The sequence below is a fragment of the Amblyraja radiata genome, chromosome 25 (genome assembly GCF_010909765.2).
Source record: "Amblyraja radiata isolate CabotCenter1 chromosome 25, sAmbRad1.1.pri, whole genome shotgun sequence".
NCBI lineage: Eukaryota > Metazoa > Chordata > Chondrichthyes > Rajiformes > Rajidae > Amblyraja > Amblyraja radiata.
In genome coordinates this window covers 4621548-4646340 of record NC_045980.1, presented here as the reverse complement: position 1 = coordinate 4646340, position 24793 = coordinate 4621548, and the positions used below count along the sequence as shown (strand labels likewise).

Here is a 24793-nt window from a genome sequence, read left to right as displayed (position 1 = left end):
ATTTTTGGAGGGACCGGAAGCGGCGTGGTGCAGGAAATGTCGCCAAACGGAAAGCGGAGACTGATCCCGGTGGAGGAGAATGACCAATGACCAGCGCCCGCTGTGAGTCCCCATCGCACCGCCAGCTCCAGCCCCTCCCCCTCTGGTCCCCCTCGTAGCCTCCTGCCCCCCTCCCCCAATATATCCCCCTCTTCTCAACAACTCCCAACTTTTCCCTGAGTTTCTGCCTCCGTCCACACACCCCCCCTCCCCTACAATCCCCCCCGCCCCCACACAGTCCCCCGCCCCCACACAGTCCCCCGCCCCCACACAGTCCCCCGCCCCCACACAGTCCCCCGCCCCCACAGCCCCCCACCCATACACCCCCCCTCGCCCCCACAACCCCCACCCCATCCACACCCCTCCCCCCTGCCCACACCACCCCTCCCCCCGCCCACACATGCCCACCAGCAGCTGCAGTTCCTTCCTACATGTACCAACTACAATCCTGTTGCTCTCTATTGATACAGAATGAAGTGACAGGAATTAAATTAAGAATCTTTGTATTACTAACAGAAATGAGAAAAATATTTGATTACAAGCGGAGTTCTATTTGCACGGCAATAACTAATGTAGTATTATCTCATGGTTTAAAGAGTGAAAAATGGACAATGCTTTCACTCAAAGAACCAAACAAAACTTCAATTGCCCTTAATTGATATTCTTACTCTCAGCTTGTTGTTACACTTGAGAGATAGACTTTGCTTGTTTTACATTGTCCCATGATTAGTTAAAGGAATCCATGACTCAAGATAAAGTGTGATCAAGATACTTTAGTACGTTAGTGAATGCAAATTGAAGGTAGGCCTGAGTTTTCCTGAGGAACAGTGATAGTGGAGTACCAGTACTTTTCCCCTTCCTCGTTAAAATGGTCATATTAGGTGTTTGCCTGGATTTGCAGAATATACTTGTCCAATGGAATCCCGTAGTGACGTAGTGTCTAAAAAAGGGTCGCGACCCATAACATCACCTATTCCTTTTCTCCAAAGATGCTGCCTGACCTGCTGAATTACTCCAGCATTTTGTGCCTGTCCGGTTTAAACCAGCATCTGCAGTTCCTCCCTGCACAAGGATGTACAGTTCTCCAGATCCCAGACTGGAGAATCTGTCCACTATGGTGCAGCCTCATCAGCTCCATTTCTTTCAGTGTGGAAGGGCAAGGGACATATACAAATACAAATTAATTTTCAACTTTGTTACTTGATTTTAATTTCTTCAATTATATTTAAATAACAGATGGTGTGGCTTAGCCACTGTCATTTTTTTCAGCTAAAAGAGTTTGAAGATTAAGACCTCAGATTTGACACAAAATTGATTGTCCACCAGGGAACAGGGGCCCTCTATCCTTTTGAGGATGGACTACCTACAGCAGGCATGTCAAGGCACTGGTAAAATACTACAGTTGACGGCTGTGTAAAGTCCTTCAAATTCACTGGAAGAACAAACACATCAATGTTGGTTTTCTCTCCTGGTCTAAGGCCTATAGGGAGGTTTCACGGCAGTCGGGTCACGACCCATGACCCGTACTGTTGCTAGGCTACTCCAAGTGGAGTACACGCGATGAACTGCAGGTAGGCACTTACCACTATTTCCACCGTTAAAACCCGCTGAGATTGTCAATTTTTGCGCTGTAAATAATGATGGAAATCGGGGTAAGCGTGAGAGACATTTAGCATACTTCAGAATTCCAAAAGTGAGGAGAAATGATGGTAATTAGAAACGAGAGCTGAAGGGGACAACAACAGCCAGAGTGCTTGGTGAACATTGGCCGTTTGCTCACTGCATTTCATCAACAGTAAGGCATTATTTGTGTTTTTTCTTGATTCCTTTGGTATCTAAAAAGTTTCAGAAGTGATAAATCTGTCTGGAATTTTTTTAAATCGCCCATGGTTCTCGTGGGTTTTTACATACAAAATGAAAACGCATCGGAAGAAAAATTTACATCCAGATTTATCACTTCTGAGAATTTTTAGATACCAAAGGAATCAAGAAAAAACACAAATAATGCCTTACTTGATGAAATGCAGTGAGCAAACGCGATAATTCCCGATATTTTCAATGTTTACCAAGCACTTTAGCTGCTGTAGTCCCTTCAGTTCTCGCTTCTCTATACCTTCATTTCGCTTCACGTTTGGAATTCTAAAGTTGGGTACATGTCTCTCACACTTAGCCCGACTCCCACAATTTTTTTCAGCGCAAAAAATCAACATTTTGGCGGTTTTTAACAGGTAGGAAAGTACGCGTTTCTAGCATTAATAACATATACCAGAAGTGACGGATGTCTTCCAGTTGGATTTAACGGCTCTGTGCGTCGAGCCCTATGACCCAATGACCTTTTGTGCAACCACCCTATTCATATGGTTTGCCCTCGTTTCATTCTGGGCAGACTACCTCGTTCACAAGGCTTGTGTTAGACCCAAAAGCTGATACTCCACTCTAAGTCTTGTCATGGGCAGACACTACTAGGCAGTTTGAAGAAAGTGGTGTGCTCAGCTATGTGAAAAAAATATGCTCAGGTTATACTGATATTTCTAGCCTTTAGTGGAAACGGGTATTTTGAAAATCGTTAGTCCATGCAACAGGGGCACACAAAAGACTAGTGTAAACAGCAGAAGCAATGGATCAATTTGTAAACTATCCACCTTTCCATGTTATCAGCCACTAACTGCCACATCAAGAGAAGATCCTACCCAAGGAACCAGAGAAGACACATGTCCTCACTAGAGACTATCTATACTTTATTCAGTGCCGGTCCAGCAGCCAACATAATCAAGGACCACTATTGCCTCAGCATTCCTTCTCTGCCACTCTCCCGTCGGATAGACGATGCAAAAGCTCAAAAGAGCATGCCATCAGATTCAGGAACAGCTTCTTCCTTGCTGTTAACGGGCTCTTGAACGGATCTATCATACTCGGGATGACATCTTGATCTTCTAATCCACCTCATTGTGGCCCTTGCATTTTATTTTATCTGACTTTCACTTTAGGTATAAAACTCAGTTTATTTTCTCATTTGCAGTATCTAATTTATTCACGTATGGTATAATTTGCCTGGATGTCACACGATACAAAACATTTCACTGTCTTGGTGCACAATAATAAACTATTGCCATTTGGCCTATGCACAGTGGTAAGATTAATGACTTGTCAATGCCAGGGAATTCTGTGCCGATATTTAGCCTTGCCTTAATGTTCTTTTTCCCCTCAGTTTATTCTTCAACAATATTAAGATATTGATTCTTAAACCAACAATTTGTAATTTTTTTGCATTATTTATTTTTTAAATTTTCTTTATTGTTGATCTTTTAAATATTTTCTTGTTCTGCAATCTGAAATTTTCATGAGACAATCGCAGGTTGCAGATCACTTAAGCAGTCTGGGCTGGCTGTGTTCAGCTGTTAAGTATAAATGATGTGGCAACTCCTGGTGCGTAATTGGAAAAAAAAAGAGGTTTCTTATGGATTGGTGATGTCATAAGCAAAGGAATGTTTATTGTCTCTTTTAACTGAGTGGCTTCCGAAGCCATTTCAGAGAGAAGCTTGAGTTGACCACATTAATATTTCTTGAGTATGTAGATAGGCCTGAATGGGGCAAGTTTCATTTCCTTTCTTGAAGAATATTGGTTAATTGAAGGTGGGCACAAATGCTGGAGTAACTCAGCGGGATAGGCAGTTCTTGGGAATATAGAAGGAAACTGGAGCACTTGGAGGAAACCAACGCAGTCATAGGGCATACGTGCAAACTCCACACAGACAGTACCCAAGGTCAGGATCAAAGCTGGGTCCCTGGTGCTGAGGCAGCAGTTCTGGCTGATATGGGTGAAGTTGATGATCATGCAGTAATTTTTGCTTGCATTACTTATGATAGCCTTTCATTCTAAATTTATTTCAATTAATTGAATTAAAAATTTCTAAATGTTGTGCTGAGATTCAAAATATAGTGCTTTGGGTCAGAATTGCTGACTTTGTGTTCTAATTTGGTAACTCCTGCATATTACTGAATCCCTACATTAATCCCACCTTGCTACAAGTTAAGGAGATGGAGCTGTGCCATTTCTGTTGTCTTGTGACCCGGAAGTTCATCGTGTTGCATTTGAGCTGAAAAATACAACGCCTGATCTCATGGCAGTTCAGTTGTTGAAACTGCATTATTTCCAAAACCCTTCTGGATGAATTGTTGAACACGTCTTTGATATGTTGATTTGGAAGATGGCATTTATCAATTCACGCTGCTGGTTGAGTGCAGTGACAGTCCTTGGTCCTTCTGATAGTCCCCAGGATCACGTTGAGGAATTGTACTTTTGCATCGTGTTATACGGTCTGACATCCAGTTAATTTAATGTATTTTTTTTTGTTTATAGTTGAAGGGGGTATAAATTTCATTTAATTTATTTAAATAATTAATGTTTTAAAACTTTGTGTGGAGTTTGCTTTAGTTAATTGCTTTTAACTGTGTTTGGTACTTTGTTTTGCTTTTAAATTACAAATTATTAAGATCTATACTAGGTATGGGAGCTCTCCTGTTGCAGCTTTTATATTCAGTATTATTAGGTATAGGGTTTGCCATTTGGTAAAGACTTTATTAGGTTTTCGGCTTTTTGGTGTGACTTTGGAATCCTTGTTCTGTTCAGGCCACATGTTGAATTCTAGATTTTGAGTGTCAGATCTAAGTATGGATCCAGGGGGATTGTGGCTCTGACCCCCTCCCAGAAATTCTGCTACTATATTCGTGTTCCTATTGCACACCAAATGTTTGTTACACACAATCTCAAGTCAACTTTATTTGTCACATACACGTACAAGATGTACAGTGAAATGAAAGTGACAATGCCTGCGGGATTGTGCAAAACAACAGAACAGAACAGAACCAGTATTTACATTTTTTTTAAAAAGACACAACAGTAATTACGCCCCGGTGAGATCAGAGTTTACAGTCCTAATGGCCTGTGAGAAAAAACTCCGTCTCATCCTCTCTGTTTTCGCAGCGTGACAGCGGAGGCGCTTGCCTGACCGTGGCTGCTGAAACAGTCTGTTGCTGGGGTGGTATGGGTTCTTCATGATCTTGCTGGCTCTGGATCTGCACATCCTGGTGTATAGGTCCTGCAAGGGGGGGGGGAGTATAGTTCCCATGGTGCGTTCGGCCGAACGCACTACTCTCTGCAGAGCCTTCCTGCATTGGGCAGAGCTGTTGCCAAACCAGATCGAGATGTTCCCGGTCAGGATACTTTCTACAGCACCAGAGTAGAAGGATTGAAGGATCCTCAGATATTACCTCAGCTGCCTGAGGTGGTAAAGGCGCTGCCTTGCCTTTCTGACCAGTGCGGCAGTGTGTGTTGTGCATGTCAGATCCTCTGTGATGTGGACTCTCAGATATTTAAAGCTGGTCACCCTATCCACAGTAGTCCAATTTATCCCCAGTGGCGTGTACGTCCTCGGTTGTTGTGCCCTTCTAAAGTCCACAATTAGCTCCTTAGTTTTAGTGACATTCAAGAGGAGGCTGTTCTTCTGACACAAGAGTGCCAGGTCAGCCACCTCGTTCAGGTAGGCCTTCTCATCGTTATCGGAGATCAGGCCCACCACCACTGTGTCATCAGCAAACTTGATGATGGAGTTGGCGCAGAACCTGGCCACACAGTCATGTGTGTACAGTAGAGGGCTGAGGACATAACCCTGGGGGGATCCTGTCTTCAGGGTGAGGGGGTTGGAGGTATGTCTTCCCATCTTGACCACCTGGGGCCTGGCAGTGAGGAAGTCCAGGACCCCGGCACACAGGGGAGTGTTCAGTCCCAGTTCCAGCAGCTTCTCAGCAAGTCTGGTGGGGACTATGGTGTTGAGAGCTGAACTGAAATCAATGAATAGTATCCTCACATAGCCCCCCTTCTGACTGTCAAGGTGAGAGAGAGTGGTGTGCAAAACCTGGGAGACCGCATGATCCGTGGATCTGTTTGGACGGTGCGAGGGAGGAAGGTACAGATGGAGTTCTTGAACAGCCTCTCGAAGCATTTCATGACCACTGAGGTGAGGGCCACTGGTCGGTAGTCATTCAACCAGGCTAGAGAGGCATTCTTAGGCACTGGTACAATAGTGGACCTCTTGAAGCAGGCATGGACCACGGACTTGGCCAGGGAGAGGTTGAATATTGTGGTGAACACTGGAGCTAGCTGATTAGCACAAGACTTTAGTACTCACCCAGATATACCATCTGGGCCGACAGATTTCCTCGTGTTCACGCGCGTCAGAGGCATCCTCACATCGTGCTTGGACACAGAGAATGTGTGCCTTACTCCAGCCTCGCTAGCCAGCGCGCTGACGATGTTGTTGTTAGCCGGCAATCTATTGGATTATTAGATTTTTTGCAGTTTGTTTAAGGAAAATGTTTTAATTGTAAAATTCTTTAAAAAAACTGCTAAAACACAAGTAAATGATGCTCATTTTGTCTGAAAATTTGAGGATAAGGAAATAACCAAAGGGGCCAGTGTGTAGCCAGTTTTGAGCACTGATTCATGAGAACAAAGAGTGTACACTATCATGCCTATATAATTGAGTATATAAAAATGCTAAATATCTGAATTTCTCCTGCTGTTGTTGCTCTACCTGCTGAGTTTTTACAACAATTTCTTTTTTTTTTGCTTCACAAGTGATTTGCAGTGAATACAATTTGATTGGATTCACTGCACCAAACCAAAAGGATGTCAAAACATCGATTAATTGAGTCTTTACATTTTGTACCAAGCCATATATGGGGCAGTACAGTGACACGCTTGTGGGGTGGCTGCTTCATATGTAACTGTTCACGTCCAATTCTTGCCTTGTGTGCACTGCATGTGGTGTTTGCACTGTAACTATGTGGTTTCCTTTGGTTGCTCTGGATTTGGGGTCAGCACAATGATGGGACCTTCGGCCAAACACGTCCGTGACAACCAAGATTTCTCCACATTCCAAAAGTGGGTTGGGAGCTTAATTGATCTCTGTAGGTATGTGGGGAAATGGTAGCATCTGAGAGATGGAGAGTTGATTGATGGTAACATGCGTAGGTCTATTTGTGTTGGAATCATGTGAAAATGAATGCTTGAATGTTAGTGTGGACTTAGTGGGCCAAAGAGCCCATATATATCCTTTTTCTTTTTAGACTTTAGACTTTAAAGATTTTGGAGATATAGCGTGGAAACAGGCCCTTCGGCCCACCAAGTCCGAGCTGACCAGCGACTAATCTGTACACTAACATGATCCTACACACTAGAGACGATTTATAATTTTACTGAAGCCAATTAGCCTTCAAACCTGTACGTCTTTGGAGTGTGGGAGGAAACCGGAGCACCTGGAGAAAACCCAAGCGTTCACAGGGAGAATGTAGAAACTTCGTACAGACGGCACCCACAGTCAGGATCGAACCAGGTTCCCTGGCGCTGTGACGCAGCAACTCTAACGCTGCACCACTGTGCCGCCCTCTATGACAATGAAATGTGCAGCAAACTCTAAACTTCTGAAGTTGTATTTATTGCCACATTATAATAAGAAAAAAAGTCATGCAAGTTTGTTATTGACCAGTTAAGAGTGTTGAGTTCCACAAGAATCTTTTGTAATGTGTGAATTCATAGAGCAGCAACTGTGATAAACCATCAACTTCCTTGGAGGATACCATCCGCAATGTATGGTGAGAAAAGGTTGTCAATTTCCTCCCTGCGGTAGAGCTGCTGTCTTACAGTGCCAGCGACCCAGGTTTGATCCTGATTATGGGTGCTTGTCTGTACGGAATTTGTAAGTTCTCCCCGTGATCGCGTGGGTTTTCTCTGAAATCTTCGGTTCCCTTCCTATCTCCAAAGACGAATAGGTTTGTAGCTTAATTGGCTTGGTTTGAATGTAAAATTGTCTCTAGTGTGTGTAGGATAGCGCGATGGTCGGTGCGGACTCTGTGGGCCGAAGGACCTGTTTCTGTGCTGTATCCCTAAACTAAAGTAATAAGCAGTGCTTTGCACAGTGCCCTCGATAATGTTTGGGACAAAGACCCATCATTTATTTATTTGCCTCTGTACTCCACAATTTGAGATTTGTAATAGAAAAAAATCACATGCGGTTAAAGTGCACATTGTCAGATTTTAATAAAGGCCATTTCTATACATTTTGGTTGCACCATGTAGAAATTACAGCAGTGTTTTTACAAGTCCCCCCATTTCAGGACACCATAATGTTTGGAACACAGCAATGTCATGTAAATGAAAGTAGTCATGTTTAGTATAGGGTGGTTGCACGTAAGGTCATCAGGTCAAAGGGCGTGACGCACGGAGTAGCTCAATCCTTCTGGAGTACAAGGCAGCTTCCGGCATACACTAGTACCACATGCCACACAAACGTTCCTACCTGTTAAAAATCGCCAAAATTGTCAATTTCTGTGCTGTAACAAATTGTGGAATTAGTGGTAACCGTAAGTGAGAAACGCCAAAATCACTGCTGCTCACTGACTTGCGAAAGAGCAGCGTGCCGGCATATTTAGGGCAAGTCCCGGCTGGAGGGTGACTGAACGCTCTGAACCAAATGCTTTAGTATCTTTGCTCTGAACCCGAGCACCAAGGTGTAAGTGGCCGAAGGAGCACATCCCTCAGGACAGCCCCCACTCTCCCCTCCCCCCGGGGTCAGCGCTGTTCCGGCCACGACCGCCCACCGCCCCGGCTCCCCCTGTGTGGCCGCACTGTCACGGGCTGTGGGTCAGCAGCGCCACACACGGGGCTGGGTGGAACGGGGCCGCCGGTCTGGGCATCGGACACACGGGAACGAAAACCTGGCAACGTCCCCGTCAGCTGCAGCAGAGTTGGGGACAGTCTGGTCCCTCCACCCACCCAGAGTCACATGTGGCCCGGGGTCCACGAGTGTGGAATCAGTCAGCGTGGAGTCCGGATGCTGGGACAGAAGACGGGCCCGCTGTACTGGCAGCAATAGTAAGTGCTTACCTGACGTTCATCGCTTGTACTCCAGAAGGCGTTGCGTTTCAACAGTACGGGTCACGGGTCGTGATCTAGACTGCCGTGCAACCTCCCTATTTTGTTGCATATCCTTTGCATGCAATGACTGCTTGAAGTCTGCGATTCATGGACATCACCAATTGCTGGGTGTCTTCTCTGGTGATGCTTTGCCAGGCCTATATTACAGCTATCTTTAGCTTATGCTTGTTTTAGGGGCTAGTACCCTTCAGTTTACTCTTCAACATATAAAATGCATGCTCAATTGGGTTCAGATCGAATGATTGACTTGGCCACTCAAGAAATGACAATTTTTTAGCTTTGATAAAACTCCTTTGTTGCTTTTGCAGTATGTTTGGGATCATTGTCTTGCTGTAGAATGAACCGCCAGCCAATGAGTGTTACGACATTTGGTTGAAGTTGAGCAGATAGGATCTGTCTATACACTTCAGAATTCATTATGCTACTACCATCAGCAGTTGTATCATTAATGAAGATAAGTGAGCCAGTACCTTCAGCAGCCATACATGCCCAGGCCATAACGCCCCCATCACCGTGTTTCACAGATGAGGTGGTATGCTTTGGATCTTGGGCAGTTCCTTCTCTCCTCCATACTTTGCTCTTGCCATCGTTCTGGTTAAGTTAATCTTCGTCTCCTCTGTCCACAAGACCTTTTTCCAGAACTGTGGTTGCTCTTTTAAGTACTTCTTGGCAAACTGTAACCCGGCCATCCTATTTTTGTGGCAAATCAGTGGTTTGCATCTTGCAGGATAGCCTCTGTATTTCTGTTCATGAAGTCGTCTGCAGGCAGTGGTCATTGACAAATCCACACCTGACTCCTCAAGAGTGTTTCTGATCTGCCGGACCGGTGTTTTGGGGTTTTTCTTTATTATAGAGAGAATTCTTCTGTCATCAGCTGTGGAGGTCTTCCTTTGCCTGCCAGTCCCTTTGCGGTTAGTAAGCTCACCAGTGCTCGCTATCTTCTTAATAATATTCCAAACAGTTGATTTTGGTAAGCCTAAGGTTTGGTAAGCCTAAGCTGATGTCTCTAACAGTTTTATTGTCTCAAAATGGCTTCTTTGATTTTCATTGGCACAACGTTGGTCCTCACGTCGATAAACAGCAATAAACGTTTCCAAAGGTGATGGAAAGACAGGAGGAAAGACGAGGTGCTGAGAGCTCTCTTATACCTGCATTAAGAAGGCAATTAAACACACCTGAGCAATTACAAACGCCCGTGAAGCCATGTGTCCCAAACATTATGGTGCCCTGAAATGGGGGGACTATGTATTGCACAGCTGTAATTTCTACATGGTGAAACCAAAACGTATAAAAATGGCCTTTAATAAAACCTGACAATATGCACTTGAACCACGTGATTTTTTTCTATTTCAAATCTCAAATTGTGGAGTGCAGAGGCAAATAAATAATTGATGGGTCTTTGGCCCAAACATTATGGAGGGCACTGAATATGACCCTTTTACTTTTCACCATAATGATTGAAAGGAATACTGTTTTAAATTTGACAGATACAGAGGATGCAAGCGAAACAGATATTGCCAATAAGCAAGATGACGAAGACTACCTGGAAGTGAAGGAGCAGTAAGTATTGTTGCCCAAGTAAAAACCTTGTTTGCAACAAATAGTTGTATTTTGAAGCTATTGTGTGTGGTGACTTGATTGAGAATTCAAAATGTCGAAGGCTTTGATACTGTAATTCAAATGGACTTTGGCAGGTATTGCTTGACGAGCAGACCCTTAGCAACTGAATGTTTTTATAAAATGAAAATCAGCAAATGATGGAAATTTGAAATATATGCAGAAAATATTGTAAACAATCAGCAGGTCATGCCGCATTCTGTGGAAGGAGAAATATTTCACAGAGACATTTTGCCCGTACTGGAGATGAAAGAAAGCAAGTTAGTTTGCAATATCAGCAAATGTAGGGAAGAGATGGTCAGGACAAAGGGAATATCTCAAGACAGTGAGGCCAGGTTTGCCACAGATGCTGCCTAACTGTTAGTTTTCAGTTCTATTTAGTTTTAGAGATGTAGCCTGGAAACAGGCCCTTCGGCCCACTGAGTCTTCACTGACCAGCAATCTCCATACACTAGCATTATCCTACACACTAGGGACAATTTAAATTAACCAACTAACCTACAAACCTGTATGTCTTTGGAGTATGGAAGGAAACCGTGACACGTAGAGAAAACCCACACTGTCATGGGGAGAACGTACAAACTCTGTACAGTCAGTACCCATAGACAGGACCAAAGACAGGTCTCTGGCGCTGTAATGCAGCAACTCTACCGCTGCGCCACCGTGCCGCAACCTGCCAAATGTTCAGTGTTTTCTATTTTTAAGATTTTAAAAAAATGATGATTGCCATATCTTTTACAGGTCAATATTTAAGGCAAGGCAAGGCAAGGCAACTTTATTTATATAGCACATTTCATACACGAGGCAGACTCAAAGTGCTTCACATAAAAACATGTCATACAATAAAATGAAATAATAAAATGAAATAAAATAGAAGAACTAAAAGAAAAGAAAAGCAAAATTAAAAATGCATTATAAAAAGTGCAAAAGTTAAAAGTGCAATGTAGTTAAGATTTAGCTGAAATTTAACGCTCTCAGTATTTGCGTTTAGGTTGTAAAACTCATTCTGCAGCAGTATTTAATATAAACTAGACTAAGTGGGACCCGTTGAGTCCCTGTCACACAGGAGGCTTGGTTCCGCAACGCAATATTCCACCACTCACCCATAGCCCCCAACCGCACAGGCGCAGCTCATTTCCCCTCATCCCTAGTACTCTCTCCCCCCTCTTCACCCTCCCTCTTCTTTTCCCTCTCCTCCTCCCCTCTCCCAATCCTCCCTACTCCCCTCCTCTCCCTCTATCCCCTCTCCTCACCCACTCTCCCTCCCTAGGATCTCAAGGTTGCCGCTCCTCTCCCTTCTTGCGTGCCCCGGAAGAGCGGATCCTCGGCTCAGAAGCACCAGCAGCTACGGCCGTGTGGGCGGGGGTGGGGGGGTGGTGGGTGGTAGGGGGGGGGGGGGGGGGGGGGAAGGCTCGGAGAAAAGACGGGGGGAGGGGGGATTATCATGTGGGAGGGGGACCAGAGGGATGGGGCTGGAGCTGTGGGGCGTTGTGATGGCGGTGCGTTTGGGACTCACAGCGGGCGTTCTCCGCCGGGATCAGATTCTCCGATTTTCGATTGGCGACATCTCCCGTGCCAGGCTGCTTCCGGTCGCTCCGAAAATTGTGTCCGGTTGGAGACTTCCGCCGGCCTCCCTCAGCTCCAGTAAAGGCGCGATGGCGCAGGAAGGGGCGGACCATCCCGCGGAGTGACAGGAGAAGAGACTAATCCGCGCGGCGCTGACTACCAGGAGAGGAGATCGATCTGCGCAGGCGCGGTTTTTAAGATTTTTAAACCTTGCTAACTTTTACATTATACCACCGATCGGACGAAACTTGGTGCACTTGCAGCACAGGAGAACGGTGAGTGAGCTGGTGAAAAATCGTAGTGCTATCGCGTACTGTTTTTGCGCAAATAGAAAAACCGCGCAAACCAGAAGAGCACAAGATCAGAGTTTTAGTTATGTATAAATTGATGATTTAGTATAAATTATTACCAGTCTGTAACATTGTTTGACTCATCATAAACTATTGTATTTTTGGAAAGATTGCCTCAATCTTTGTTTCACATTAGGTTGTATTTAGTGAAATGTTGTTATTAATTGCTACCACCATTGATTTTGTTGCCTTTGTTGAGTTGCCTTCCCCTGATATGATTTTGAGTTTCTGTTCATTTCCTATTGAATTGATGAGGTCTCGACACTGCGATAAGATAAAGCAGCTGAATAAAACTCTCTATTGCTTTTGAGAATTTGGGAGAACAAATGGTTAATAAATGGTTGCCAGAGCAATAAAGTAGTATTAAAACATACCGTGCCCTCCATAATGTTTGGGACAAAGACCCATCATTTAAATATTTGCCTCTGCACTCCACAATTTGAGATTTTTAATGGAAAAAATCACATGTGGTTAAAGTGCACATTGTCAGATTTTATTAAAGGGTATTTTTATACATTTTGGTTTTACCATGTAGAAATTACAGCTGTGTATATACATAGTCCCCCCATTTCAGGGCACCATAATGTTTGGGACACATGGCTTCACAGGGTTTGTAATTGCTCAGGTGTGTTTAATTGACTCCTTAATGCAGGTATAAGAGAGCCCTCAGCACCTAGTCTTTCCTCCAGTCTTTCCATCACCTTTGGAAACTTTTATTGCTGTTTATCAACATGAGAACCAACTCTTGCCAATGAAAGTCAAAGAAGCCATAATGATACTGAAAAACAAGAATAAATCTGTTATAGACATCAGTCAAGCCTTAGGCTTGCCAAAATCAACTGTTTGGTACATCATTAAGAAGAACGAGAGCACTGGTGAGCTTACTAATCGCAAAGGGACTGGCATGCCAAGGAAGACCTCCACAGTTGATGACAGAAGAATTCTCTCTATAATAAAGAAAAATCCCCAAACACTTGTCCGACATATCAGAAACACTCTTGAGGAGTCAGGTGTGGATTTGTCAATGACCACTATCCGCAGAAGACTTCATGATCAGAAATACAGAGGCTACACTGCAAGATACAAACCACTGGTTAGCCGCAAAAATAGGACGGCCGGGTTACAGTTTGCCAAGAAGTACTTAAAAGCAGGGCTGTAGAGTCAGAGTCGTCGAGTCAGTGTCGGAGCAATTTTGGTGCTGCTGAAGTCGGAGTTGGTAAAAAAAGTCCTGACTTCGACCACAACATAAATTTCAGAGAATTACAATTTGTAATCATGTATTGTCTTTCTGCTAATAGGTTAGCACGAAACAAAAGCTTTTCACTGTGCCTTGGTACACATGACAATAAACCATATAACCATATAACAATTACAGCACGGAAACAGGCCATCTCGGCCCTTCTAGTCCATGCCGAACACTTACTCTCATCTAGTCCCATCTGCCTGCACTCAGACCATAATCCTCCATTCCTTTCCCGTCCATATACCTATCCAATTTATTTTTAAATGATAAAAACAAAACCTGCCTTCTCCACTTCCACTGGAAGCTCATTCCACACAGCTACCACTCTCTGAGTAAAGAGGTTCCCCCTCATGTTGCCCCTAAACTTTTGTCCCTTAATTCTCAAATCATGTCCTCTTGTTTGAAACTTCCCTACTTTCAATGGAAAAAGCTTATCCACGTCAACTCTGTTTATACCTCTCATAATTTTAAAGACCTCTATCAAGTCCCCCCTTAACCTTCTGTGCTCCAAAGAATAAAGACCTATCTTGTTCAACCTTTCTCTGTAACTTAGGTGCTGAAACCCAGGCAACATTCTAGTAAATCTCCTCTGTACTCTATTTTGTTGACATCTTTCCTATAATTTGGCGACCAGAATTGTACACCATATTCCAGAATTGGCCTCACCGATGCCTTGTACAATGTTAACATTACATCCCAACTTCTATAGTCAATGCTCTGATTTATAAAGGCCAGCACACCAAAAGCTTTCTTTACCACATTATCTACATGAGATTCCACTTTCAGGGAACTATGCACAGTTATTCCTAGATCCCTCTGTTCAACTGCATTCCTCAATTCGCTACCATTTACCATGTACGTCCTATTTTGATTTGTCCTACCAAGATGTAACATCTCACACTTATCAGCATTAAACTCCATCTGCCATCTTTCAGCCCACTCTTCCAAATGGCCTAAATCTCTCTGTAGACTTTGAAAATCTACTTCATTATCCACAACACCACCTATCTTAGTATCATCTGCCCATGATATGTAAACAGGCCATAAACTAAATAAGTGATGAAGGTGATCAATGCGAGTACGGTAGTGGATGTTGTCTACATGGATTTTATTAAGGTTTATTAAGGTTTCCCACGGTAGACTGATACAATACAATACAATACCTTTTATTTGTCATTTGAACCTCACATGAGGTTCAAACGAAATTTGGTTTCTGTAGCCATACAAAAAAAGAACCAAGACACACACCAACACAATTCAATTCACATAAACATCCATCACAGTGAGTCCTCCTCACTGTGATGGAAGGCAAAACTTGTCTCTCCCCTGCTCTCCATTCCTCTCCCGAAGTTGAGGTCAAAGTCCCCGGCGGGCGCTAGCAAGTCCGCGGCCACTCAAAGCCACGCCGGGCGATGTAGGGCCCTGCCCCGGGTCTTGATGTTGGAGCCCCCGGCGGGCGCTAGCAAGTCCGCGGCAATTTACAGCCGCGCCGGGCGTTGTAAGGCCCCGCTCCAGGTCACTCTCAACCCCGCAATTCGGGCGGGAGAAGTCGCCGTTGTCGGTGCAGATGAAGATGCATAAAATTCACACTGACATGGTTGTAAGGACTCACAACTGGTTTATTGATAGAAGATCAAAGGTTGTGGTTGAAGAACAATATCCAGGCTGGAGTTCTGAGACCAGTGGAGTTCCACAGGGATCTGCTCTGAGATCTCTGTAATATACAAAGAACTTGGACATTAATGTCAATAGTTGGTAAGTTTGCAGATGGCACCAAAATTGATGAATTGGTCAAGTGGGGAAGGCCATCAAAGTATACAGTGGGACATGGATCAGCTACAGAAATTGGCGGACAAATGGCAGAGTATAATCTGAGCAAGTGTGGGGTGTTGCACATAGGGAGATGGAATGTAAGGGCAATGACAGTTAATTACAAGATCCTTAACAGCACTGATGTATGGAGGAATCTTGTTGTCCAAGTCCTTTAGTTCTTGAAAGTGGCAATGCAGGTAGATTAGTAAAGAATGCATATGGCATAATTGCCTTCATTGGTCAGGGCATTGAGTTTAAGAGTGGGGAAGTCATGTTGCAGATTTATAGGTCTAAATTTACTCCACATTTGAAGTATTGTCTGCAGTTCTGATCACCCATTACAGTAAGGGTGTGAGGCTTTGGAGAAGGTGCAGAAGAGGTTTACCAGACTGTTGCCTGGAACAGAAGGTAATAGCTATCAGGAGAGGTTGGGAAAACTTGGATTGTTTTCTCTGGAGCGTCAGAGGTTGAAGGGAGATCTCAAAGTACATTGAGAGGCATAGATAGGGTAGACAGGCAAACCTTTTTACTAGGGTACAAGTGTCAAATATGTAAGCGTAAGATTAAACCAGGAAAGTTTGAAGGAGCCAAGTGGGGCAATTAGCTTTTAGTGGCTACTAGTTTGCACTGCCAGTGGTGGTTGGCATTTGGTGGTATTTGAGACTTACAGATACACAAATGGATAGGCAGGGGGTGGAGGGATATGGATCACATGCAGGCAGAAATTTGTTTAACCTGACATGTTTGATATAGATATTGTGGGCTGAAGACCTTTTTTCTTTGCTGTACTATTTTATGTTCTGTGAAAGGAGGTATTTGACTAAGCTTTGCCAGGCACTATGCAGCCTCTGGGGCTGCTCCACTTTGCTTCTGGACCTCTATTCTGGTTGCCTGCTTTTGTTCCATCTCGAGGAGTGGAGCAATTGCTACCGTGCTTGACCTCTGGTGATAGTTGTTTCTAGGAACTTTGTACAGAATCTTGTACATTGTGCACCAAACCACAACAGGCTGATCTATCTCTCCCTCCTAACCCCATTCTCCTGCCTTCTCCCCATAACCTCTGACACCCGTATTAATCAAGAATCTATCTCTGCCTTAAATATATCCACTGATTTTGCTTCCACAGCCTTCTTTCCACAGCCTTAATTCCATAGATTCACCACTCACTGACTAAAGAAATTCCTCCTCATCTCCTTCCAAGGCTTTTAAAAATCTTGGAAACCGCGCATGCGCAGATTGTTCTCTCGACTGGTCGGGATGACAGAAATTGCGGCTTTTTACACGTAAAGAGGGCGTCGAAATAGTCGTGGGAATTCATAGACATACTCGTAGGCGTTCGTGGACATAGTCGTGGAAGGTCGTAAGAGTTTGTAGATTAGCACGATCTTGATTTTTTTTTTTAGGTCCTTTAAATTCGGCAGAGGTTTTGAATTAAGTCATGAAAGTGGGACCGGCCATTTACTTCTCCAACTCTAGTTTTAATCTATCCACTACTGACAATCTTCACTCATAGAAACAGCAGCAAATTGGTGCTGGAGTTGGCATTCGGCACTTTGAGCCAGCACCGCCATTCAATATGATCTAAACTGATCATCCAAAATCAGAACCCCGTACCTGCTTTCTCCCCATATCCCTTAATTCCGTTAGACCTAAGAGCTATATCTAACTCTCTACATCCAGTGAATTGGCCTGTAATGCCTTCAAATTCACAACTCTGGGTGAAAAATGTTTTCCTCGTCTCAGTCAGTCCTAAATGGCCTATCCCTCAAATGGCCCATCCCTCACTGTGTCCCCTCCCTCGTGTGGCACCATTGTACCCGTCATCTCTCCCTCAATAGTTCCCATTTATTACCATCCTTATCAAATTCTCAGATTTTGGCTTTTGTGTCCGCACTCATTGCCCTCCAGTCATTGTCTCCATCTTTACCCTTCCCTATCTATCTATCTTCTTCCTTCTCTCCAGAGATGTTGCCTGTTAGTAACAGGGGTTAGGGGTCAGAGTCGGATACACAATAAATCAAGGAGTCGGAGTGGACTCCACAGTCCTGCTTAAAAGAGCAACCACAGTTCTGGAAAAAGGTTTTGTGGACAGAAGATATGAAGATTAACCTATATCAGAGTGATGCCAAGAGCAAAGTATGGAGGAAGGAGAGAAGAAACTGCTCAAGATCCAAAGCATACCACCTCATCTGTGAAACATGGTGGTGGGGGTGTTATGGCCTGGGCATGTATGGTTGCTGAAGGTGCTGGCTCACTTATCTTCATTGATGATACAACTGCTGATGGTAGCAGCATAATGAATTCTGAAGTGTATAGACACATCCGATCTACTCAAGTTCAAACAAATGCCGCAAAACACATTGACCGGCGGTTTATTCTACAGCAAGACAAACATTCTGCTAAAGCAACAAAGGAGTTTCTCAAAGTTAAAAAATGGTAAATTCTTGAGTGGCCAAGCCAATTACCCGATCTGAAACCCATTGAGCATGCCTTTTATATGCTGAAGAGAAAACTGAAGGGGACTAGCCCCCAAAACAAGCATAAGCTAAAGATGGCTGCAATACAGGCCTGGCAGAGCATCATCAGAGAAGATGCCCAACAACTGGTGATGTCCATGAATCGCAGACCTCAAGCAGTCATTTCATGCAAAGGGGCAAAGCGGAATCTCCAGATTGCCCGCAATGCTCAGGCAAGGGGACGTTGGAGCACATCCTGAGCTGTTGCCCAAAGGCTCTTGGGCAGGGCTGGTACACCTGGCGTCACGACCAGGTTCTTAAACACATTGCAGAAGGCATCAGCATGGGAATCAGCAGCTGTAGACGAGAACGCCCCACCACCCAGATGATCACCTTCGTGAAGGCCGGAGTGCAGCTGCTAAGAACCACAGCAGCCAGGAATCAGTCAGGAATCCTGGCAACTGCGCAGGACTGGCAGCTTTCCGTAGACCTGGTGAAACAGCTGAAGTTCCCACGGCACATTGCCACGACCACCCTGAGGCCAGATATCCTCCTGGTCTCAGAGGATACCAAAAACATCGTCTTGTTGGAACTGACTGTGCCGTGGGAGGTCCGTCTGGAGGAGGCCCACGAGAGGAAGATGGCCAAGTATGAAGAGCTGGTCATAGACTGCCGCAAGCAGGGCTGGAAGGCAAGGTGTATGCCCATCGAGGTTGGCTGCAGAGGTTTTGCAGGGCAATCGCTCTACAAAGCCTTGAGTGCACTGGGCATAAACGGAGTGGTGAGGAGAAAGGCCATCAAGAACACCACAGAGGCAGCGGAGAAGGCCTCGAGATGGCTCTGGATCAGGAGAGGAGGTCCATGGGGAGGAGCGAATGCCACCTGAACACATGTCGTAGTCTGATCAACCACGGCTGGGTCACCTAGGTGAGGGTGTCTGATGTTGAAAGTCCCGAAACACCCAATGACCCCAGGTTACATCACTGATGATGTGTTCAGGAGCATCTATCGATGTATTTCTATCAATATGACTACTTTCATTTACATTTACATGACATTGCTGTGTCCCAAACATTATGGTGCCCTGAAATGTGGGGGACTATGTATAAAGACTGCTGTAATTTCTACATGGTGAAACCAAAATGTGTAAAAACGGCCTTTATTAAATTCTGACAATGTGCACTTTAACCACATGTGATTTTTTTTCCTATTACAAATCTCAAATTGTGGAGTACAGAGGCAAATAAATAAATGAGTCTTTGTTCCAAACATTATGGAGGGCACTGTAGAATGCCTTCTCAAATTATTGTATGTCACTGTTGAATTTAGGAAGAGTGGAAGAACATATCTGTTTTATGGAATGTAGTTTGAAATCTTCTAATCAGTAGATATTGATGCCAAGCATTTTTGTTTCTTTGATAAAATGTATTTCAAAAATTATTTTGTTTTGGTCAGCGTTTAAACCTGTTTAAAACTTGTTTTGCAATGAAAGGAATCAGTGGAATTATTTTTGTTAATACTGAGCTGTAATTTTCCCTTAATTAATGCTTTCTGTATTTGGGCTATGTTTAATGTACTGGTTAATGGTATTTCTCTGAGATTTTTAGTTACATGTTTTGTCCAGGAGGAACTGATGACAAAGGTTTAAAACAATGTTAAGTACTGCAGATGCTACAAATAGAGGCATAAGATCCTGGAAATTTGTAGGAAGGGACTGCAGATGCTAGTTTAAATCGAAGGTAGACAGAAAATGCTGGAGTAACTCAGCGGGGCAGGCACCATCTCTGGAGAGAAAGAATAGGTGACGTTTCAGGTTGAGAAGAAGAGTCTCGACCTGAAACGTTACCCATTCCATCTCTCCAGATATGCTGCCTGTCTCTCTGTTACTCCAGCATTTTGTGTCTCGATCTTGGAAATTATCAGTGGAAGATAAATCTGAGAGGAAAAAAAATCAAAGTTAATAACAGCAACCCTTCACCAGTTTAGAAGTTACATTCAGAGGGATGGTGGGAGAGAATTATAATTGGAAGGTCTGTGATATGGTGGCAGCAGTAGGAATTAATTATCAGATGATGGTGTATGGCAAAAAATGATGGAGAAGGGGGACATGAAGGACAAAAAAAATTGGCTTGGAGAGCATTTTTAAATGCTTGCCAGAATCATTGTCAACAAATACTGTACAGAATATCATCTGATGGAATAGTTGAAACAACTGAACTCAGTGAGCAAAGAACAAACTGCTTAAGGAGCCCAGCAGGCCAGGTAGCATCTGTGGGAGCAAAGGGATAGTTGACATTTCAACCCTGTATCAGGGCATAGCTTTTTGCTCCAGTTTACAGCGCCTGCAGTCTGTTGTATCTCTACTGAACTTGGTGTTGAATCTGAAAGGCGGTTTATGTCCCAAATCAAAAGCTCATCCTCAAACCTAGTTCTGTTGGAAAAATATAAGACATGGACATCAGAATGTATTCTAGGCAGAAACATGAACATGAACAGTAGCGTTCAGGTGACAAGATGACCTAATCTGCTTTGATTTCCAAGTTGCGGGTAAAATCACATTGGGCAGCAAACCATTTACAAGTGTAAATATCTATTTTTTTACAGAACAGATGCACATTGCAAATAGCCCAACACCATATTTTTGTTCTTGTTTTTGAAATATAACAGCACTTAGAAACATAGAAACATAGAAATTAGGTGCAGGAGTAGGCCATTCGGCCCTGCGAGCCTGCACCGCCATTCAATATGATCATGGCTGATCATCCAACTCAGTATCCCGTACCTGCCTTCTCTCCATACCCTCTGATCCCCTTAGCCACAAGGGCCACATCTAACTCCCTCTTAAATATAGCCAATGAACTGGCCTCGACTACCCTCTGTGGCAGAGAGTTCCAGAGATTCACCACTCTCTGTGTGAAATCTTCTACAAATTCCTAGTATGTTATCTTACTGTACCACTTGAAAGGAACCGATAATACAAAATCAAAACATTGTGAGGATTAGATATCTGAAATAAAAACAAAATGCCTGAAATACTGAACAGGTGATTAAGTGCCAGTGGAAAGAAAAATGATAACATTTTAAATTGAATTTTGAGTAGTGGATTTTAAAATGGACATTTAACATATTTCCAAATTGCATTGTAATTTCTCCAAGGCCAGTGTTGGTAATTTAAGATCTGCTTTCGTATCAATTTGTTCAGTGCGTTAGGATTTTTCTATCCTTGTTTTCTAATTAAAATGGTATTAAATATTGAACAGTACAGCACAGGAAGACCACAATGTCCATGCCTACCATAATGGCAGCAGATAATCCATTTCTTTCCATTCCCTGCATATGCAGTGCCTATCTAAAAGAATCTTAAATGCCACTATTGTATCTGCTTCCACCACCAAATTGGCATGCGTTCCAAGCACCACCTGTTTTTTCTCTCTTGCCCAGCACACCTCCCTTAAACTTTGCCCCGCACATCTTAGAGCTGTACCCCCTAGTCGTTGACATTTCCACCCTGGGATAAAGGCTGACTGTACCCTATCTGTGTTTCTCATAACTCATATCAGATCTGCCTCAGATCTAACTCTTATCCCAACTACCCACTATGTCCTCCTCCTTGGTGACTACAGGTGCAAAATATTCATTTTGTACCTTGTCTACATGGTGAATACAATTGCAAAGTTCTCATTTAGTATCTCGCCTACATGCTCTGACTAGAGGCATAAATTCTCTTGTTGATTCTTGAGCGATCTTACCTTCTTGGTTACTCTCTTATTTTTAATATAGATGTGAAAAGCCTCAGGATTTTCTTTAATCTGACTCACCCAGGACATGTCATGGCCCCTTTTGGCCTTTCCAATTTACCACTTGAGTTCGTTCCTGCTTATTCCTCAACATATATCTTGATAACCATTTTTGTTAATGGTTTCTAAAAATGTTTTCCAATGCAAATCTTGTTTTTATAAGGAGAAGAGAGAGAATTAGGAAATTAATTTACATAGTCTTTTCAACAGATCTTACAAAATATTTTCCAGAAGATGTGATGCTTTTGAGTATTATCATCATTATTATTATACAATACATGGGCAGATACTCTGTGTATATATATATTACGACTATGTGGGAGCTTGTTATACTCCTGTACACAATGTTGCCCATATGTACTCTTTAACAATCGTACCAATGACCAAATAATTTTATTTATTGTTAAATGTTTGGCAAGACATCTTAACTCGCCTCAATAGCGCCCATGTGTTCTTGTTAATCAACCTGGTTTAACATCCCAGTCAATAGAAAACAGGAAGTCTCTCTCTGAGTCTGAAGGTAGTGTTTAAATAGCATTAGTGATTTGAGCACAGAAATCTTGGCTAATGTTCCAATGCAGCAGTGAGAGAATGTTGTACTGTCAAAATTGCAGTGAAAATAATGAAAGTTACTTCCATTGAAAGTAGTTTTCACTGTGATTCACTGAACTTTTCAACGTTGTTTTAAGTGGAATGGGAAACTTAACTGAGTTTTTAAATCCAGAGTGAAAAGTACAAACAAAGCGATTTGGCTTATGTTTCTGACTACTTCTAAATTAGCTTGTATTGCACACAGGCTAATCTGTAGGTTACATACAATATACGTGAACCATTTAAAAAAAAAATTTGACTTTTAGATATGAACTATTTCAAGAGATTAATATCTGAAATGTGTACTACCTACTTGCCAACTTGAGTTATGAATATTTTGGAACTTGATTTGAAGTGAGTCTCCTCAAACTGGACCATAAAAACATAGAAAATAGGTGCAGGAGTAGGCCATTCGGCCCTTCGAGCCTGCACCGCCATTCAATATGATCATGGCTGATCATCTAACTCAGTATCCTGTACCTGCCTTCTCTCCATACCCCCTGATCCCTTTAGCCACAAGGGCCACATCTAACTCCCTCTTAAATATAGCCAATGAACTGGCCTCAACTACCTTCTGTGGCAGAGAATTCCAGAGATTCACCACTCTCTGTGTGAAAAATGTTCACACAGGACCAGGACCAATATAGGATTGTGTAGGATCTTTGAGCACAATTAGAAAAAGTGTTGCGAGGATGAAAGTTTTCATGAAGATGGAAGATCATGATAATCTTAATATTTTCACCACACTAATACTCCAGTGAACTGGCCTAATATTTCTGAGTTTAGGTTCATTTCCTATCCAAACAATTTGAGACACAAGGAACTGCAGATGCAGGTCTACTAAAAATGACTATGTGCAGGAATAATTCAGCGGGTCAGGGAGCATTTTTTGGAGAACATGGATTGGTGATGTATCGGGTTTGGGCCCCTCTTCAGACTTTGACGGTTTGAACATTGTAATACATGACCATGTGGCATAAATTGTAAAATTTCATCTGACTGGAACACCTGTTTCACATCATAGTGATTTATCCCTATATCCTTGTCAGCCATTCTAAGGTATCTCTCCAACCAGGTAGAGGTTAATATACAGCCTTGACATTGGCATTTTCATGATTAATTTAAAACAAATCTATCCTGTCCATATAAATTTGTATATTAATGTGTTTTTCAGAAATAATACAATGACATTCTAAAAATAGTCAGCATTACCATAATCTATATTTGTTGCAAGTACACATTATGATCCAGAACAAGGTTACACCAGATGTATTAATTGTATATAAATTAATTTGTTTTCTTAATTTTATTCCTAGGATGTACCAGGAGAAATTAACATCTCTTAAGAGACAGCTCCAACAATTACAGGAAGGTAAGTACCATGTTTTCAAATCTTGGAGTGAATGGCTAAAACAATTACAGAACGTATGTCATTGAGTGGCGGCGTAAAATGGCAAATGACATACCATCTGTATTCATTTAGCTAATGATTTACAAAGGATTTCTACATCCTCCATTTGTTGTGTTAAAATATCATACCTAATGCAACCATTTGTTTGAAGTAATACATCTGTGTATTATAGGTACCTTGCAAGAATATCAGAGAAGGATGAAGAAATTAGATCAGCAGTACAAAGAAAGAATACGAAATGCAGGTTAATTTTAGTTTGTAATGTCTTTAAGATTAAAACTCTTTGTTTGATTGTTTCCACAATATCTTCTGCAGCTACAGATTATAGAATTCAGTAATGTTCCACAACAATGGATCTCAGCCAGTTGGTTTAACAATATTAGAAAATAACTTGATCTTGTCATAGCTAAGCTTAATTTTGGCCACTCGCAAACATTTTTGACTTTTTTGGTTACATTTATATTTTATATTACTATAAACAGAGTTAACACCAATAGTGTCTTTAAAAAATGGCGTTGACTGAAAAGACATGAAGTGTTTTATATACTTTAATCATAATAACAAAAAATATGCCATTAATTTATTGTGGCATGGTAGACTTAGAAAATAATTTTTTGAGTGATTAGTTAATGAAAATGCATGTTAAAAATGATGCCAACTGCAGATTCTGGTTTATTTATTAAAAAAACACAAAGTTCTGAAGTAATGCAGATGGTCAGGCAGCATCCCTGGAGGATATGGTTAGGCAACGCTTTGGGTTGGGATCTTTATTCATCAGATTGTAGTAGGGAGAAGAAATCTGGAAAAGAGGCGGGGCAGGACAAAGCAAGGCAAGTGAAGGATTTTTTTAATTGGCAGATAGTTGGACAAAAGCTAGAGATGTAAGATTGTCCCCTTCAACCTATATTTCTTCCTC

General features: G+C 42.7%; 1 protein-coding gene across 2 annotated transcripts in view; it reads left to right on the top strand.

Annotated features, from left to right (window-relative positions):
• Positions 1-24793, top strand: part of suds3 (SDS3 homolog, SIN3A corepressor complex component) — a 65955-nt gene that overhangs the window by 9119 nt on the left and 32043 nt on the right. Inside the window, exons 2-4 of one of the 2 annotated variants that reach the window (XM_033043103.1) lie at positions 10522-10594; positions 23783-23838; positions 24050-24121. In XM_033043103.1, the coding sequence (XP_032898994.1) occupies positions 10522-10594; positions 23783-23838; positions 24050-24121 (201 nt within the window). Of the gene's footprint in view, positions 1-10498; positions 10595-23782; positions 23839-24049; positions 24122-24793 lie in introns of both variants that reach the window. The other variant, XM_033043104.1, reaches the window with a different exon arrangement.